This window comes from Scatophagus argus, chromosome 13 (genome assembly GCF_020382885.2).
Source record: "Scatophagus argus isolate fScaArg1 chromosome 13, fScaArg1.pri, whole genome shotgun sequence".
NCBI classification, from domain to species: domain Eukaryota; kingdom Metazoa; phylum Chordata; class Actinopteri; family Scatophagidae; genus Scatophagus; species Scatophagus argus.
The window spans coordinates 18,624,610-18,645,002 of record NC_058505.1 but is presented as its reverse complement, the minus strand read 5'-3'; the positions used below and the strand labels follow the sequence as shown (position 1 = coordinate 18,645,002).

Genomic DNA, 20,393 nt, shown 5'->3' with positions numbered 1-20,393 from the left:
GTGGGACAGTGAGACTGATGACGAATGGAACGGAAAACCTTCAGCTGCTAAAACCTCAGAAAGTGTGAAGGAAGTTCTGACAATAGACGTTTCACAAACTTAGTGTCATTTAGTTGCAGGAAGTGAACATAATGATGTTCCAACAGACAGTCTAGAGCACATTAGCTTTTTCATGCACTTGCTTTTTTCATGCATGTAAGGACTCTTTTTACTTTTGGATTATGTATCTATTTATTTGCTTTCTACCTGTAGCACAATGATTTAAAATGCTGCCTGGAAAGGTTACTGTGTCCTCTTAGCACAAATTCCTAAACAATCTTTGTTTCGTGGTTCAGAATTTATTTCTCAGCAGATCATCAGTTCTGTTGCACATTTTTTTTTCTAGTAGTGGTTCAGGAGACTGTGGTAGAAGAAGTAATAGACCTACTTTTACACACAATTCCATACATTTACATGCATCCCTAATGCTAACATACAGCCTCACACATATAAAAAAGGAAGGAAGATGATGTGTTCCAAACCCAGTTGCTCACTACCAGAATGACTGGGATAATGCCATCATTGGTAGGTGGATGCATGGTATGCATGCAAAACAACAGGTGCAGGAGGAGTTAACTCATGCCAGTATCTCAGCCATTTGTAAACATCCCTAAAGTAAAACAAATATCATCTTAGGTATGTTTTTAAAACAGATTGAAGGTTTTCCTTCCCTTTCTAGTAACTAAAACTTATTATTTCCATTAATTCAGTCATACTTATCTGTAATTTGATTCCGTTTCATTATACAGACCTGTGTTGTAGAGAAATAAATGGACCTGGTCCCTAATGTAGTCTGTTCTTTACCAACTGCTTCTGGGACATCAGATTCGACCTGCAATAAACGTCTATATTAAAGTAAGGACAAGCTGAGTTTTTGATCCTCTGTTCATTGAAGTGAAGACTGACCAGAAGCTTTTCCACATCACCGACTACAAACTGGCTACTGCAGTAATGATCAATTGCCCATTTATTTCTAGTCTCACGGCAATAACTTTATGGTACTTTATGTTTTTTAATAGCCCAAATTCCCATAATGCTCATTACATTTTCTCAAAGATAGCACTGGATTTTGTGGGAAACCACAGCCTCACAGATAGCAGAATTTTTGACCGCCACCCAAGTGTTTAAACTCCTCACCTCCCTCCTCTCACCCCAGCATCTGACCATCACCGCGTCTGCATGCGTGCCTGCTCCACCTCCTCCTCCTCCTGCGCCTGCCCAACAGCCCTACAACCTGATCGGTCCAAAAACAAGGTAAAACCTACAATCTGCATGCCAAATCCTCCGGAGAGTGCCATCATCCTTTTCCTCGGTTACATCTGTCATCCGTCACACATTCTCTGATATCTCTCATGCCCCGACGCTTCCATCTATCACCAGTGGCACATTGGATCCGAGGCTACCACACCTGTCTGGAACATCGCATTGACTATACCTTTGCATTGACTGTGCTGTCAGAGGATTGAATTCGCGTTATTATCAAAGAGCACACTGCACAGCTTATCTGGTGCATTCACATTTGATTGCTCTGCTTACAAATTGCCTGCAAATACACACCATAAAGCCAAAATCACACGGGTCTCTGTGAAGATTCGTTGCGGCGTGCTCTTACAACAAAAGAATGAGCGATACTTGCATTCCATCCATTCCTAACATGTTCACAGGGACACATGAAATACATTAATGTGGTGAAAGAGTGTCACTCCGCCAGTAATACCTCTGTCATCATAGGGAAATTACTCGCACAATATCGCTGCGTCTTTGGCACTCAATTAAGGTTTTAGCCACTTTACAGATGCTTTTGTTTAAGCATGTACATGATTGATAATTAATTGCTTTAACTCGACTCGTCATCTCAGTGCTACTGCATCGGAGAGTTTAAGACACACACTGATACAGCAGTCGGTCATTCGGGGTAACAGAGTGTCTGTGACAGGTCGTGTGTGTGTGTCGGCACACAGGGAGCCCTCACATGTTGCCGACCCCCCGCCTATTTACAAGTGGAGGAAGGCGGGGCTTGGAGTTCACCGAAGGAGGACGGCAGATCAAGGTGATGCAACTTCCAATAAGCCAATACTGGCGGAAAAACCCATATATGTAAAGCGCACTCAAGGCAACAAGACCAGCGCTCACCTCTACGGTAAGACTACCCCCTTTAACCAGAGGGAGAGAAACTTTGTTGTGTTTCAAGCCTAATTTCCTGTTTTCTAACTGAATAATGAGCAAGGGGCTCAACACACTACTACTGCTGTGGGTTTATCCTCTTAATGGGGCGAATTTATGCGTCACGTTCAGGCTGTAAATGCTTCAAAAACTGATTGGACGCATGGAGTGGACGCTTAATTGTAAGAGGCCGAAGGTGGTTCCAGGCGGAGTGATTCATGTTGTGATGTAGAACGTTACAAAGCTGTAAGTTAATCCCAACAAGGAGAAACACGTGGCACCATATGTGCCCCCCCCCCACCTCTCAACACACACATCGCTTGTTGTGGCAATACGTAGTCTGGAGGAAGAAAGAGGGAGTTCACATGTTTAAACATTCTTCTTTGCATATGTCATGGAGGGAAATTGGTTTTCAAAGGTGATATACATAGCAATGGCACACCTTTCCATTAGACAGTTAACCACAAACCTCATACCAAAGTATATATAGTATATATAACAAAGCATGTAGCGCTCATGGGGACTAGCTGTGTTCTGTAGCCTACCTGACAATACACATGCTGATATTATAGGATGAATTACCAAAAATGACAACATTAATAATTCCAACAATGATTTTATTGATAGTATAGGCAGAAAATATTGGAATTTTAAGCACTGTCTATCAGATATCGATGTTTGAAAGTGTAAAAAAATCAAATACATTGGTTATTTAAAAATGTAATGTAAAAGGAAATGTTTCGCCGAACATAGTATGGATTTGTACCTGTACATCACTACTTTACTCACTTTAACTATACACACTTTAACTCTAAGTGGAGATGTTTGTACACATTCTGTTAAAGTTTGCACAATTATTTATTATGTTACTTAAGAAGCCTGTCTATGTATGTTAGTATTTGGCCTGGCTATTTTCCAGTTAGACTATGTCAGCAAATACATTTCCTTATGTAACTACGGCTTATAACCAAGGGGTAAATCTGTGTGCAGCTACGAGTTTGTAAACTTACCTTCTTTCATTACTTTGTACATAACTAGTTTTAGAGATAATTAGTTGAGCAAAATAGCAAAAATCCTCTCCTTCAGGCTACGCTCAGTGATATAAACATTGTCATTTGAGTATGTTATGGTTTTGGACTGTTGCTAGGACAAAACAAAAGAAACCAGTGGGCTCTATTTTCAGTACTTACTATAATTTTATAGTACTAACTGATAATCAAGAAAGTAGTTGGCAGACTAATAGATGATGCATATAATGGTGGTTCTGTATGTTTCACTGTTGTAATCCTGTAACATAACCAAATTTGTTGCTTGACTGAATGGTAAAAGTAGGGTATGTCAACAGAGGTTGTGCATGCATGAATGGCAGCCCTCAACACACACACACACACACACACACACACACACACACACACACACACCTTCTTCCTAGTTCACGCACAGAAGGCCCTTTATTTCAACAGCCTCAGAGTTCTCGCTTTGCTTTCCTTATGTGGGACTGTGTGGATAAAACATAATTTTGCACGTGTCAAAAGGGCGGGGACTCCTGTAGACTAACCACAACAGCTTCATCCTCCATATGCGTGTCTTGAACTGAAGCAGCAACTGAATGGAATGTTTAAACTGTAAAATGTTAAAGACACTTTGAATGGTCACCACTGATTGCCAGCTTTTGCACTTTAAGAGGTGATTCTCCTCACGTTGTCATTAAGCTGCTCAGATCAACAGTAGATATTTCGAGGTTGTAGGCTTTGTAGCAGAAACTTGATGAACAGATTTATCAGCACTTCTCCACACTTAACTGTAACGCTCTCTCGCTGCATGAGCTTTGTAGGTCACGTACAGCACCTATCGACAAGGACAGAAACTCAGTCGTGGGAGTCTCTGACAAAAACAGAGAAAATCTATGGTGCCAGTGGTTGTGATGAAGATCTGTTTTTCTAAAGTAGTTGAGCTATGGCTGAAAGTATTGCTTATAGAATATGAGTAATTGGCAGTGAGGCTGGGGACATACATCAGCTGCAGCTTATCGATTATTAGGAAGTTCCTCTGCAAGTGAGGAAGTGAACAAAGAAAGAACCTTTTTTGGTGAAACTGTAAAATGCCTCACTTCCACCACATTGTGTTGTGTGTGGGAGGCAGTGAATGCCTGAGATTCAGAAATCTTTGCGTCTTGCATGATGCAGGAGCATGTCTGGACTGCAAGGTTGGGCTATAAAAATGTGGTTACAGTTAGGGAAATATAGAACCTATAGCACATAAATTATAGCAAAAAAAGAAAAAAAGAAAGAAAAAAAATCACAGGTTGTGGTTGTTACAACTTTATGGGTTGTTTTAGTGCTTTACAGTGTATTGTTTTGGTGAACGTAGTGGAACATTTAGTCAGATATTGTTCTGAAGTGATCATGTAGACCAAAACAAAGCTAAATGGGTGAATACTGGACTTAAATTCATCAGGTGCATCAGGAGAAACAGAAACACAACTCCAAATAAACTGTTGTGTTAATTTGTGTCTGCTGGATGTGTAAATGGACAACTGTTTGACAACACATTCATCATATAAAAAAAAAAATGATGCACGATAATGTCAGTGTTTACAGCTTGTTTGGATCACGGCCATACGAGAGTGAGGGCATGATGAGAGTTAGAATTAGTTGTCTGTCTGTGGTGGCGTACAAATTTGGTTGGCCAGCTTGAAATGTGGATGTGGACATTGTCCATCCACTTCCCCACTCATTTAGAACATTTAGACATAGACAGACTTCACTGTCATTCGGTATGCAACAGTGTACACAGAACGAAATATCATTGCGATTTGGCTCAGCACAGAATTAAAATTAATAAAATATATTATAATGTATAAAAAGTATATAAAAGAAAAAATATGTATTGTAAAGTAAGATAGTAAAAGTGGCCTGTGGAGCTAACAGTAGTGCAAACTACTTTAGTAGATTTTAGTAATTTAGTGACCTGTATTGTCAATTTATGGATGCTGAAACAAACAATTTTATGTAAGAAAAATAAAAGATTAGAGGAATCTCTTGCTTTTACACTGGGGCATATTTGTAATACTTGTGTTATGATCTAGCTTTCCCATGGTCTGATCAGACTGCTTTCACAGTGGGTACCGAAATATTTCATTGTTATTTTTATACAGCATTAGTGCAGGCATGGCAGGACTGGTGGCATTCCCAGATACTGTGTGACTCCGTGAGGGTTAGTAAAGAGATAAATTGAAAGGGTTGATGAAAAAGAAAAGGGGCTGGAAGAAGCAATACACTATGCATATCTCCAGTAATACCATGCCACGAGTCAGTCAGTTGTACATTTAGAGGTCTCTGTCCCATGTAGTAACTATGATGGCACATCTTCAAAATTTGACAAAAAGATGGTGCTGCTTTGACAGGAGAATGGTCAGAAAGAAAACAGGGCGGATGCTGCAGCCACTAGGGGGCTCTGTAGAGTCAGGATTAACTGTTAGGTATTTGTTCAGAGGTGCATTAGTTCATCATTTTAAGGATGTTTCAGATGTGAAACATCAGGTAGATGAGTAAAGTGTATATATATATATATATATATATGTGTGTGTGTGTATATGTGTGTATATATATATATATGTATATGTATATATATATATGTATATATATGCTAGAACTGCTAAGTGAATACCTCAGGCAACAACAGTAACAGAACAACAACAAATCTGAGGATGATAAGGAGATGAGCAGCAGGAAGGTGAACCATCATGGAGGGACAAGCTGCTGTATGGCATGCATGTTACTGACAGGTAGAGGAGGCTGGATGAGATGGAAGAACAGCACAGAAGCACTAATCATGGCAGCACAACAACAGGCACTCAGTACAAGATCAATAGAGGTTGGGGTCTACCATACCCGACAGGATCCCAGGTGCAGTCTGTGCAGAGACACCAATGAGACAGTTCGGCACATAACAGCAGGGTGTAAGATGCAGGCAGGGACAGCGTACATGGAGCGACATAACCAAGTGGCTGGCATGGGGTTTGGGCTTTAAGTCCCAAGCTCAGAATGAAAGTCACCTTCCAAAGTGGTTGAGAATGACCAAGCTCCCCTGTGGGACTTCCAGATCCAGACCAATCCAATGTTGATGGACATTGTGGTGGTCGACAAGCAACCGAAGAAGGCAGTGGTGATAGATGTAGCAATCCCAAATGACAGCAACATCAAGAAGAAGGAACACGAAAAGCTTGAAAAATACCAAGGGCTGCAAGAGGAGCGAGAAAAGATGTGGCGAGTAAAATCAACAGTGGTGCCAGTGGTAATCAGGGCACTGGGGGCTGTGACACTTTAACTGGAATAGTGGCTCCAGCAGATTCCAGGCACAATATCGATGGTCTCTTTCCAGAATAGCGTAGTCCTGGGAACAGCTAAGATACTACACAGAAGCCTCCATATATATATGCATATATGTATACATATCTATATATCTATATATCTATCTATCTATAGATATATATATATATATATATATATATATATATATATATATATATATACACTGATGAATTTGCTGCTATAGATGGTGTTTTTCAGCACTTTCCTTCCTTTCCAACTAATCTGCCACGGTAGTCCATATCATTGGAATGCCACTATTAAAAAATCCTGATTAAAACCCCATATCTTCTCATTCCCAATGTCACTGCCTTACTGTGGGAGTTCTTATTTGTTCATCAGTCCAAAGAGATGCATAGTGTGACGCCTCTATTTACTGCATGCCGAACAAAGGCCTAAGCCCGTTTAGTTTTCCTTTTCGTACTGCCATATTTATCTTTCTGAACGCAGTATAAGAACAAGTCTCACTCATACCCCTGCATATTGACATCATTTCTAACAGACAAGCCCAGTGAAGTGATGCATTGTGAATATGGCTAGCAGTTATGGACACTATGTTATGTTGAAGCCACTGTGTTGGACACTGAGTCATATAGAGAGCTAAGGGTCCCAGCACTGCTACAGAGTAGAACTGTGCAAATCGAGAACAGCATGTATGATTGTGTGACTACAGGAGGTTGGTGTTGCATCAGTAAAAAAAAGTAATTAACGATCCCTCTTATTTTTCTTGGGGTCTGTTTATTTTTTGCAAAATTAAGAAATAATAACAATATCTTTCAGCTGTCTTTCAGTTTTTCAGCTGGATGCCCTGTGACTCGCAGCTCTTTGGCTTAAAAGGTTACCCTGTCATCAAAAACTGTGGCCCTGACAAAGAAATACTCACGATGGTTAATGTATAACTATGTGGCGTCCTCCCATTTCTTCTTGCCATTAGCCTAGGGTCAGTAGGGCTGACCTTAAAATGCTTTATTTTTTATATAAGAGCTTGAGAAAGGACGATTGTGTCAGCGGGATGCGAAAAATATTGAGGGGTGGACCTTTGCGTTCTTTACAAAATTAGTAGCTCGTTCCCACATAGTGACCAAACAAATATACAGTGAGTTGTCACTAAGGTTATGTAACCTTAGAGACATTCAAACACAATGGGAGACAAAGTGACATCCCTTGAGTCACACCACCACTTTAGCAAGGCAAGAAACATTTACAGTACTATCAGTACACTTTCAATACCCACCACTATAAAACTATTTATTTATCCATTCACGTATTTATATTTTCAGCGATTAAAGTTATACTATGCAGGATTGGGGTACACAGTTATTGCTCAAAGTTTGACATCCATAAAAGTAGAAAATATAGGCAGAAAGAAGGGTTTCTGCAAACACAGACACCATCACACACCTCTAGTGGGTCACAAGGGATAATTGAGTTCGAGTTCGAGTTTTTACATTTGTAGATTAAATGGTGAGCCACATGCAACTGTAGTTGTGCCCCTTAGTCAACTGATCTCGCCACTTCCCATCACACTTCCAGGAAAAAACAAACACTCAAACATAATCCACTGAGGAACACGCACAGCCCAGAAAGCTCTAATAACACCTACTTTCTGAACAGAACGCAACAATCCAAACCAGGTCAAAACCAAACACTTCTAGCAGAAAAATACAATGTGAGTCTCCTCAAAACAAGAAGATAAAGTAAAAAATAGAGTGCTGGCAGATCTGACAACAAAGCCAACAACAAACCAGCGCATAGCTGGACCGAAAGCATTTAATGTCTGCGTAAGCAACACAACGAGTCACAGTAGCCCTAATGTGAGACCCAAAGCAAAGCTGTTCAACAAAAGATCCCAAATGAACAATCTCCTTTAGTCACAGTCTGCCTCAAGAAGTCACAACAAGACGAGAGAAGGCACATTTAAAGAATGTTTTTAACTGAATGTCTGTCAAACTGTCAAGCTGAAGTTTGTGTTAAATGTACAGAACATTGGGTGTGGACATCAGTAAATCAGTGTTGTGTGAGAGAAGGTGGGGATGAGTGTGTCACTCGGTGCAAAAGGATCATCTAGAAGGTAGTATAATTAACCCAAGATGTTGTGTGCCTGAAGCACAGTGTTATAGAAGAAATCAGGAAAAGATAGAGCTAAATGGAAATTAATGAGTTTGAAAATATGTTTGTGATTTACTGTGCTTCTGTCGTGTTTAATCAAAGTGTGCATGCATAACGATGTCTGTACAAAGTTTCTCACACACACACACACACACACGCACACACGCGCTCACACACACTCACACACTTCACTACAGCCTTGTCACAGCAGATATTAAGAGCAAAAAAGAGAGTGTCAACCTTATCTGAATGTTTAATCATTTTTGGACTTGCTGTTCATTTATAAGGTCAACAGTGTACATCTATTTATGTTGGCAATTTTATGTCTTTTGAGATTCTTTTATTTACTGCCACCCACTACACACCTATTTTTTGTCAAAATGTGATTTTTTGACAGAATTGGTCTCTTGAATGAATATATATATCCATGTTCTTCTTTGTTTATAAGGTTTCCAGCATTTAGTATCATATTATTAATGTATTTTGTCTGGTAACCCATACTGATTTGCTGAAGATAATACATTTTCCCTCTCTCTGTTAGATGCATTGCTCACATTTTTAAGTGACGTTTCTGCCTTTTTATCTTGTTAGCTGTGTGGCACTTTGTAAAAAAATTAAGTCATTATTATTATTATTATTATTGGTATAAATGTAATTATGAGATCTGCGTGTATCCTAATGATGGGGCAGTGAGATTACCAGTTTTCATATGCCCTAGGACCATGAAGTTAAACACCAACACCAACACCTGACTTGAATGAACCTAAGAAATCAATAGGAGCTGAAGAGGTTCTATAAAGATCAATTCAAGGCCAAGAGCGGCCTTTACTGTTTGAAAAATACAAAGAATTGAAGCAAGCCGTAAACAAAACCAGAGAGAGGGAGAGACTGGCAAGAAATTGCTTATCATTATATATGCAGATGTAATGAACATTTTCATTATTTACTTTATCTCATAATTAAACAAGGATGTACTTTATAAAAACTGCTTGTATGCTGTAGTTCTGGGAACATCTCTAATAACAGCGACTGCCACTCCTCCTGGGATGGCCCAATAGGCTTGGCTCAACTCTTGCCTCTTGCACATACATTAGTGGAGTCAAACACTGGCATTGTGTCAGAGACTGTGACTTGGTCATAGACTGAAGTCTTCACACCAGTTAATTCCTCACTGCTCACCTGATTACCTGATGTTGAAGTTGTCGTTTTTTTTCTTCAGAGATCATAACATGGATGGTAAGGTTCAGTTTTTAACCTAGCTTTGTTTCTTGTCATCTATTCACTGATGTGCAGCTTGCTGTGTATAATTGACATCCTGGGGCATTTTGGAGACCCAGTAGGGTTGTGTGTATGTGAGAGGCAGAGAGTGTTCATGTGTGTGTTTGCATGGTTATAACACTGAATAGGAACTATATTTGGGTCCTTTTTCTGGTTTTCCTGGGATGCTTTTAGTACAGTGTGGAACAGTTTTTATTCACTGAGGCAGTGATAGAGTGAGATGAAGGGAGACCTGCAGCAGAGTGGCATGACAGCTTACTGACTTTACTGCAGGGTGTACAAAGGAGCTCGGTCGTGTAATCCGATTACTTAAAATGTTTTTACAAAATCTAAAACAATTGATTAATCAGTTAGCTGATCAGTAGAAAATTACTCAGCAGCTAGTTTTGTCAATATTAATAGTTTAATTAATTAGAGTTTTTCATCAGCAACATGAAACATTCTTTTCTCAATGTTTGAGTGGTCCTGTGAGATTGGGACATGTATTGATCTCTGTTTACTTTTTTAGACCAGTCAAGTAACCAGATGTTTAGTTTTTAACAAGGCAAAGATCTGCAATGCTGAGGACTACACAGAGATGCCAAGAATAAAGTTCAATACTTTAATGCAAAATCTCACGGGAGAGACTACAACCCCCTCCCCAAACATCCCCCCCATACACAAAATACAAAACTAAAGCTGGAAATCCCAAAGAGTGTAAATTGTACAAAATGCCAGCATACCAAAGTGTGTGTGGTGTATGAGGAAGCGTGGTCAGAAACAGCAGAGGAAGGCAAATGGACCTGAGTCAAGGGAGACAAAAATTACTGCGAGAAAACAAAACACTAGAGTAGGAGCTTTAAGTGTTATTATGACTAAATGATCTGCGGAAGATGAAATAGATCAGCAGTCAGGAGGTGCAGCTGATTGGCCGGGAATTGATTGCAGGTGTGCAGGTTAAGAGGCGGAAGGAGCCCTTGACACAAGGCTTGTTCGAGTTGAGTCGGACGAGAGCAGGCGGCAGCAGCAGGCGGCAGAGACAAAAAGCACCAGTCAAGTCGGACAGTTTGCAGCAGCCTTCAGTCTACACAGGAAGCCACTCACAAAATACTCACTTGCTGTTAGAACTGATTCTGATTTCTAAAAATGTTGTATCAGACCCGCATATCAGTTTGTATGCAGTCCTTAACCCACTGAAATACTATACGAGACATCTGGGAATTTAAGGTTCATGTTTAAACTCCATTATACACAAATTTCTGTAAATCGGAATATCAGATTACTGCTGTATGTGAATCAGCTGAGAAGACCCTATGCTCATTACATAAATAATTAAAAAAAACCCTCTAAATATCTGATAGATAATCACTAATGAAAACTGTTGTCTTGTATATGTCTGTATGTCTTGTTGTCTATATTGTATGTGGATGATAATATGAGTGGTTAACACTGTCGCCTCATAGCAAGAGGGTTCCAGGTTCGAATCCCGGTCTGGGCCCTTCTATGTGGAGTTTGCATGTTCTCCCTGTGCCTGCGTGGGTTTTCTCTGGGTACTCCGGCTTCCTCCCACAATACCAAAAACATGCACATTAGGTTAATTGGCTACTCTACATTGCCCCTAGGTGTGAGTGTGAGAGTGTGTGGTTGTCTGTCTTTGTGTGTTGGCCCTGCGATTGACTGGCGACCAGTCCAGGGGGAACCCCGCCTCTCGCCCGTAGTCAGCTGGGATAGGCTCCAGCTCCCCCGCGACCCTGACGGATAAGCGGTATAGAAAGTAGATGAATGGATGATAATATGAATGTATTTATCCACTGTTCTACTACTAATGACTACTAAAAGTCACCATGAGCCACCCAACATGCATTCTGTTAATGAAATAAACCTTCAGAATCATTCAAATAAAATTTAAAATCTCTCCAATTCAACAAAAAAGAAAAGACTGAAGTAACTAAAGCAATTCAGATACATTTCACTCACTATTTTCTGCCACTTTTTCCTTCTAAATCTGGGCCTTTTTTTTTGCGTATACTTTTCCAGTTTGGCTTTCACACAGCAGCAGTTGTGGGCAGTCTAAGCGTTTCTTTAACAGTTAATCTCTGTACACAAAAGAGCACATTATTATGGCTGCTGCTTTGTCACAACATGCAAATCTGTCACTATACCGAATTCTTTTTCTGTATTCACTGCAAATTCTTTCTCTCCACCTCACAGCAGGTCATGTAGAAAGACCAAGGAATTGTTTTAACTAAAAAATGTTTCCTTGTACCCCCCCTCCACCCACCCACCCTTCTCCATTCCTCTCCTCCCCTCCACCCCCTCTCTGCCTGTCACATGTTCTTTTCACAGCATAGAAAAGTTTCTGGATTAGAGCAGAATTAGCACAAAGCAGCGACGCCACTCCAGCTACACTCGCAAAGCACACAGAAGAGGCACGAGAGGGACCGAGACACTTGAGCGAACGCCACCTCAGAAAACTTCCAACTCTGATAGCGAGAGCTGGACCTGTCCATCCCAGAGAGAGACAGAGGCAGCAGAGAGGCAAGGGGATCTGTGCCGACAAGGTCCTGAAGGATGGAAGAGAAGCAGTTTGCCGGGATCCTGGTAAGTTGACTTTTGTTCAGTGAACACACACACACACACACATTTAAAATAAAGAAATGTATAACTCCACAGAGATGTCACACAGTCTGAGTTAACTGGTGGGATGCAGTTGCTGGACCACCAGTTAAGTCGCTCTCTGCCTCTCCTTTGCCCTCTTTAATTTTCCTGTTTCGTATGATTTTCCTTTTAGAAACACTCAATAGGTGGGGGTTGTGCTCACAGTTTTCTTTTCTAGTTTTTAAGAATGTCTTCCAAACCCTTGGAAACACTTGTTATTTACCCAACAACTTAACAGCTTGGTTATTCTTTGAGACGACAAAACTACATGTTTGCACATAAACTAATAAGCTTTAGTTTTTTCTTCCAAGTATTAAATATTTGTGTGTTGCAGTGCAGTATTAAGCTAACATCATCAACTAAACACTGACCCAGAAGTGTCCAAAATGTCTGTTTACTTGCAGTCATAGAAACTTATCTCTCATCTGTCAGCTCTGCTTTCACGGTACCCAATGCGATCACATCTTTGCATCTTTGGCAAACAATAAACTGTTTTCACTGTTCTTGGGCTGCTGATAAGAGATGAGGCCAAGAGGTAAATGTGTCAGTGTCGAGGCCTGTGCTTTTGCTAAAGCTTTAAATAGAGGTTTGGCATCATTGGCAGTCAGGTCACTTCTCCCCCGCTCCCCCTTCAGTCCAAGTTCTTCGGTCCGTCTTGAGACGGCGATAAACACAAACTCCAAGCTCCAGCTCTCCGCTGACATTCTCACTTATTTGAAGGCTCGCTTTCTTCTCCGATGGTATTTTTTTTTTTCCCCTGCCAGATCCTTTTGAGATGCATATCCACATTAAAATACATACACGCCGTCTGAACTTAAGAGGGAGGAGCGTTATCAGTCTCTCTCCTCTCGCAATCTTACAACATTTGAAGGTGGTTGGAGGATGGAGATTGGAGTCTTTTTCTCAGAGCTTGTGTAGGTTTATGACAGATTGCCAATCACTCTTTTGCAAAGTTAGGCACTGCCAAAAAGAGTTTCAAAAAGAGTTCAGAAATTCAGTAAGTCAGAGTTCAGAAAGTTCAGAAATGGCTTTCTACAGGATTCAAATCTAATTAAATGATAGTCACAAGAAGGACTTGATTTGTCTCCCCTTGGAAGAGGTTTTGTTTAGAAGATGTACTTGTTTTTAACTAGTGATACGAGTGTGGTCACTCTGAGGGGGGTAAAGAAGATGTTTCATCTGGAAACGTCGCAGCCACTGACTGTGGGCATGTAGGCCATGAGTGAATGTGTCATCTAGACAAATGAATCTTTAGTATTTGAGTGTCTTTGTGTCATGAAGTCTTTTACATCTGACAACACTTCCTCACACACAGCATGTGCATTGTGAGAGGGGAAAAAAAGTGCAGCCTATTATTCGATATCACCAAAATCAAAGCTTCAGTGTTCCGAAGTTCAGTCCTTCAGTTAAAAATTTCGCCACCAGTCAGTCTTAGAGTGGATGTCACTGACACAAATGTTGGAAAACTACATGAAAAAGTGGAATGCATTCCGATTCTTGCATTATGGTGAGCTGGGCCTGGTGTAATTTATCTATATTACTACTTTGACATGCTCATAACCACATATCGTGCCCGCTGTCTTGGCTACAGCCTTGTCTTATCACTAATACAAATGATAGCTTGTTTAATTTGGCTGAAGGCATCACAGCAGTGGGTGAAGAATTTGTTTGCTCTCGGAAAGTTTTGTTCCATGGCCAGCGCATAGTGATTTTTTGTTTCAGGTCAATGCTGTTGATTTGGCAGGCAACACAAAGTGAAAAACCCATTAAAACTGACACACAGGGGAAGACGTGTGGCTGAACCTTAATTAGATTTAGTAATTACAATTACATTTAGTAATTAAGAACTTTAAATTGGGCTTAAGCACAGCGATACTTCCCAGATGATTAGGGCATTAAGTTGCACTCTTTTCTCTCTAAGGTCTTGCTTTCGTACCATTTCCCATTTTTCTTTTCAACAAGTTGGGCAGAGGTGAGAGTGTAACAGGCCCACATTTCTAATCTTTGAAGGTAAACATGGCAAACATGGTAAACAGAGCTGCAGCTAGGTTGTACAACAACTCCAGCAGTGACAGCAGAAAACTGCTCATGCACACAACTCGCCCTTTGTGATTGGTTGCTTCTCATGGCTGGGGCCGTTGTCTTCAGCAGCAGTAAACAGTGATGTCAGTCGTGGCTTAGAGACGTCAACAAAGAGTGAAAGAAAGTGTGTGTGTGTGTGTGTGTGTGTGTGTGTGTTACGGACAGAGTCTTGCTCTCCCATCACCATGTGTTTGCTCTAACCCTCCCTCTCCTTGACCTCCTCTCTGTCTTCCTCCTCATTCATTTGTAAGAAGACTTGATGAATTTATGAATATGTAGAACTTTCTGTTTAATCCTCGTAATCTTTTCTTCGGTTTGGATAGTGGAAAGTACCCTTTCCTGGTTTTCCTTTTTCTGGAAGTCCCTGCCTTTTCCTTTACAGTGTGGTTAGACTTATTTATGCTGGTCCAGATGGCTGGTGGATGGACCCGTCAACGTAAATCTTGTGACACACAAGGCGCTCACTTCCTGCTACCGCTTGGCTCGGCCGGTAGCCTTCTGCCGGGACTCTTTCTGTCCAAACTTAATTCCCCTGTTCGTTCACAGCGTTCAAAGGGAGCCCCCAGTTCCTCAATCTTCCTGCGCTGTCTTTGACTACCCTGGAAGCTGCCACTTCCACTGGGCGGATGAGCAGATGGTGCCCTGGCACTCGTTTTTACTGGACGGATAGCTGTCTCTTTGTTTTTACTCCTTAGTTACTTCTGTTGGACTCGTCTTTAAAATGTGTGCTGTTTTGGCATATCTGCAGTGATGTGAGAGGAGGAGGAGTTGGACAAAGGTTTTGCTTATTTGTCTGCTGAGTGTTGTATTTATATGTCTGGCTGTGCAGACCACTTCTACCCCTCCATCAGCCAAATGGTCTGAGTCTTTCATCCTTACAGTAACACTTGACCCTGCTGAGTTCTGATTTTTTTGCACATTCCCTTAAGATTTTTTGACACAATATGACAGGATACGTTACATGCAATATGTACTGTATTCTCATTCTCCACAGTTCCAAAATTTAATTCCACTTGTGCTTATCGGTTGCAGTTTTTATCAGACCATAGTAAAGTTATTTTGTGAGAATGAAACAAACATGGAGTGGTTTAATTATATTAACCTAAATGTGATAAAATATGTATCAGACATAATGAAATAAGAGCTATGGCCTACTTCATCTTCACAAGCTTCTTGATACAAATGATTAAGATCCTGGTACAAAACTATTAAATTGATCATGTTGAATTATTGATATGATCCAAATGAAAGATTAACTGGGAGAGGTTTGGGGTTTCACTAATTAGTAGATATGCTGTGAGTGACATTTGTATTTTTGTTCATTTGTTTCTTTTTGTATGCTGCTCTTTGCTTAGTGAATCTGTGTATTTTACCACAGATATTATTTTTATTTATTTATTTTTTTTACATTCAACGTCACATTCACACACTTCTAATATTCACTTGCATATGCAGCGAATTGCTTTGCCATAGAGCCCTGCTGTCATAATGGGAAGCAGTGCTGCATCTTTATTGCAATGGCCAACATACAGTTCAGGAAAGAGAGGATTTGACGCCTTTATTTTATCTGATACAGACTGATTAAAATATACCCAATGCGTTGTCTGTCTCAGTTGTGTTCATTATTGATAAATCTGCCAAAAAATATTAGTTGATTTTTGTTTTTGGTGAAACATACAAAAACAATGAAGAAAAGTTTCCCCAATGTGATTTCTTCAGATGTCTTGTTTTGATCAGCCAACAGTCTTAAATCCACAAATAACCAGTTTGTAATGGCCTAAAGCAGATGAGCAGCACGCTAGAAGCTGCTTGGACAGGTACAATAACATGGAAACAGTCACTGTGTCATAATGCAGGAATGTGGTTACAGTGGGGAGCCTTTTTTTCGTGCGTTTGTGTGTGTGTGGGTGGATGTGAATGTGTCCCTCACTGTGTGTGTCAGCCTATGTGCGCGTCATTTCCCAGGGGTTGTGTGGCTAATGTGTGCTGTAGGCTGTGAAGTGGAAACTAACTGGAAAGAAATAGTGGAACCCACAGCCACAGCCCCCCTTGAGGTCAGGACCCACACACACACACACTCTCTCTCTCACACACACACACACACACACACACGGATAACACTTTTATACATTAAATCACACAGACACAACCTGGATGTAAACACAATCTGTTTGACTGAAAGTTGGATGTATTCCACTGTTCCTTTTCATTATAAATTACAAAATAATAAAAATTTTGTTCACCTGTTTAGTACCTCAGCGATGTGACAAACCTGTGCAGCCCAGACTGTGGCCCATGGGTCAATATTGGACTTGTCAGGGAGGGTTGAACCTTGTTTTAAAAGTTGGATTACTGTGGTATCTTGGTGTGTTTTTTAGTCATGGTCCATATTCAGCTCTGTGAATTTTTTAATAATGATTGATATTTATTATTGCTTATGCCCTCCGGAGCTGTGCTGTGTATTGTTCCCAATGAGAGTTCCCCATAATCAAAGCACACTTATGACAGGTGAAACTAGACAGCATCTCCCTCTCTCTCTGCCCTTATGTAAGAAACATATTGAGTTGCCAGTCAGCCAGTTTAGTTAACAGCAGTGTTCAGCAACCGTATTGACTGCCTCTGGGGCGAGAGGCCAACAAACAGATGTGAACCAAGAGATAGAGAGAGAGAGAGAGAGAGAGAGAGAGAGAGAGAGAGAAAGAGAAGGCTGTGAAGGCAGGTGGGGGGGGGGAAGAGTGACTGACCAGCTGAAAGACGGGGGAAATAATTACAAGTAGCCGTATGAGGGACAGACAGAGCCAAATGTCAGCTTAATGGCAGCCACTGTGGCGAACATACAATTGACAAACAAGGGCCACAAATGCCAAACACGTTCACTGCTGGGCACTCTTTAAAAGGTAACCCACTACCAACCCCCCCCCCCCCCCCCCCCCCAATGTAAGAACACACACACACACACACACAACACACACACTCATACCATAGAAAAAAAGGACTCCATTATGTTTCGGACCTTAAGATTTCATTTGGAAAAACCACTCAGGCAGAAAATTTCGTTTTTCTGATTTTCTTCCTCTCCTCGTCTTTTTCTGGTTTAATGGTTTCCCCCCCCCCCTCCAACTCCACAAAAAATACAAGCAAGTTAGAAAGAGGGGGACTTCACTCTTCCTCTCTCGTCCTCTGAAGTCAGTAAAATTATGGACAGGGCTCTGACATTGTGTCCACTCAATGAAGCTCTTAAATCTCTCCCCTCTTTTTTGTAGTATTATTATCATTTTCAACGGTTTCCAATTGAACTCTTCTCAAAGGCCTTTTCAGAACCATATTTAGGTAATTTGTTGCGCTTGAACCCAACCTGCTCCCTGGCTCTGTGTGTGTATGTGAGCATTGAATGGCAGCTGTAAGCCTGGGACGAGGGGGGATTTGCTTTTCTCAGGGCCGGACAGCCCTCTCCTGCTTGGTTTCACACCTCCCCTGTGTTATTTATCACTTTTCTTACTCTCTTGGATTCTTCCCCTCTTTAGCCCCTTTCAGACATGGAATCTGTAACATTGCTGGGTTCATCTGTCTGATAAAATGATCAAAACATCATGGAAAAGTTCTGTGTTGACTGTGGTCAAACATGACCGGGTCATTATTGATGCAGGTGCAGCGCTGCTGGAGAGCAGCTGCTATTTGGAAAATAATTTCATCAAGGAAGATGAGCAATCAGGCTGTAAAACTTTTTGATGTTGACTGCTTATTCTCACAGCTTGATTGCCAGCTTGATTACCAGCAATCCACAGTGCAGGGTGGAGGCTCTCCCTCACTACGCTCTCATTTCATGCATACACTTCCTGACTTATTTTATCATTTACTGATAGGACATAAAATACTCCTGATGTAAACACTTTGCTACATCAGGCCATTCAAGTGAGGCTTTGAAAATGAATGAATGTTTTGTTCTTATGTTGTTGATTTCTAGGTAAAACCATTTGCAGAATTTTCCTCTTGGCATTGATATAAGTTGAAAAACTAGCAGCTGGTGAACAAATTTTCTGCTTTGTGTAGTCACACATAAAGGCAAAAAAAATAAAAAGCAACTTTGCATTAATTGTAGAAATATCAGAAATAACTGAAAAGATAATGTTGGCATAATTGTTGTACTGAGCTTGTTCACAGAAAATGTCTACAATAGAAACACCTGACACAGAGAAACAGGATTCAGTTGGTAATACCAATATTCACTTTCATTAGCTGTTAAGTGCAAGCAGAGTTGGTTGATAACTCCCTGTAAGTTTTGATTGGATTTTTATACTATTAAAATTGTCACTCAGTTTTTCTGTTTTTTTTTTAATTCAGTAATGCGACTGCATTGTATTCTGATTTGACAGAGAGTTCAGGTAATCTTGCTGGGTCCTAATTATTCACATTGCTGTGGTGACTTTAATAGAAAAATGATCCCTTTTGAAACGAGACGCTGGCATCTTAGAAGCACACGTCTGAAAGGATCATTTGCTTTTGAACATCCTGCTCCCATTCTGAGCAGAGAGGATGAAGTCACCCATTGACCTCTGGTGTCTGACTTGATAGCGACATTTAGAACGAGCTAAACAAAAAAAAATTCTCACTTCAAGGTTCACTTAGCCGCTGCTCAGGATGATATCACATGGCCTTTATCAGCAGAGGGAGGAAAGGTAGACATTTCCATTTCCATTTAACTGAGCGCTTCAAGGTCTTCTCGCTTAAAAGTTTCTAACTTTGGAAATAGCAGAAAGTAGGATTTTAAAGAAACTGTTGTTCAAGACTGTCTTCCATTGTTTTATGTAAAGATATGTATTTAATTTTCATAGAATTACTCATTCTTCTTTCATTCTGCTTCTATGTTTCTGTCTCTACATTCAACTTAGAAAAGGGGTGTTTGTTTTTATACACAAAGTGTCTTGGACGGTATTTCAGTGCTTTAATGAACGAAGAAGATACTGTCGCTCATATCTCTTTCTCTCTCTGCTTTTTGCTCTTCCTCTCGTCACATTTCCAGCACAACGCTGACTTCTGCCACGTGAGGCCAACTTCAGTCACATGTTCCTCACTTTCATCCCCAGCAAAGGTCCCATATGTTTGTCAAAATGTGTATGTTGTGTGCTTTTTCCGGCCCGATTTGTTCCCATGCCTTCTCTCCAATGAGCCCCGCTCTCCCCGGGGGGGGGTCCAAGCCGAAGCCTCACGCTATTTATACAAACCGAACAGCTGGGGCCCTCCCAGCCAAAGCAGTGAGGGATGGGTAGAGAAATTATCATGGAAACTTCAGGTTAAATCAAGCGTTGGAAATGCCTCTCTGTTCCCTCTTTTTTTACTCTCTTGTCCTCCTCTCCATCATTTGTCTTTGTCCCGTGGGTGTCCAGAATGCTCAGGTCAGGTTGTGTTCAGCTCAGGTCAGCTGGACCACCGGACATCACTTATCACTTATTTGGATCTCATTCGTCATCCCATTTACAATCTCTTATTTATCTCTCTCTTCTCTTATGTTTTTATTCAGTCTGCAACTGATGTTTTTCCTCCATTTTTCCTCTCTGAAACACACTTCCTTCCCCAGCTTCCAATTAAAGAGCTGGCTGTTTGGGACTGAACAAGAAAGGTTGATTTTCCCTCCAACTGTGCCTCAACACATTTTGTCCTTTTGTTGCAGTGGACAAAGCCGACCTGCTGTTGCAAAGCTGAGCTTTTTGTGTTTCT

General features: G+C 40.8%; 1 protein-coding gene across 1 annotated transcript in view; it reads left to right on the top strand.

Annotated features, from left to right (window-relative positions):
* Window positions 1-1,960: 1,960 nt before the first annotated feature.
* The window catches only part of slc6a9 (solute carrier family 6 member 9), a 63,257-nt gene continuing 44,824 nt past the window's right edge, over window positions 1,961-20,393 (top strand). The window contains exons 1-2 of the mRNA XM_046409278.1: window positions 1,961-2,179; window positions 12,285-12,539. Of these exons, the coding sequence (XP_046265234.1) occupies window positions 12,510-12,539 (30 nt within the window). The 5' untranslated portion in view covers window positions 1,961-2,179; window positions 12,285-12,509. The remainder of the gene's footprint in view (window positions 2,180-12,284; window positions 12,540-20,393) is intronic.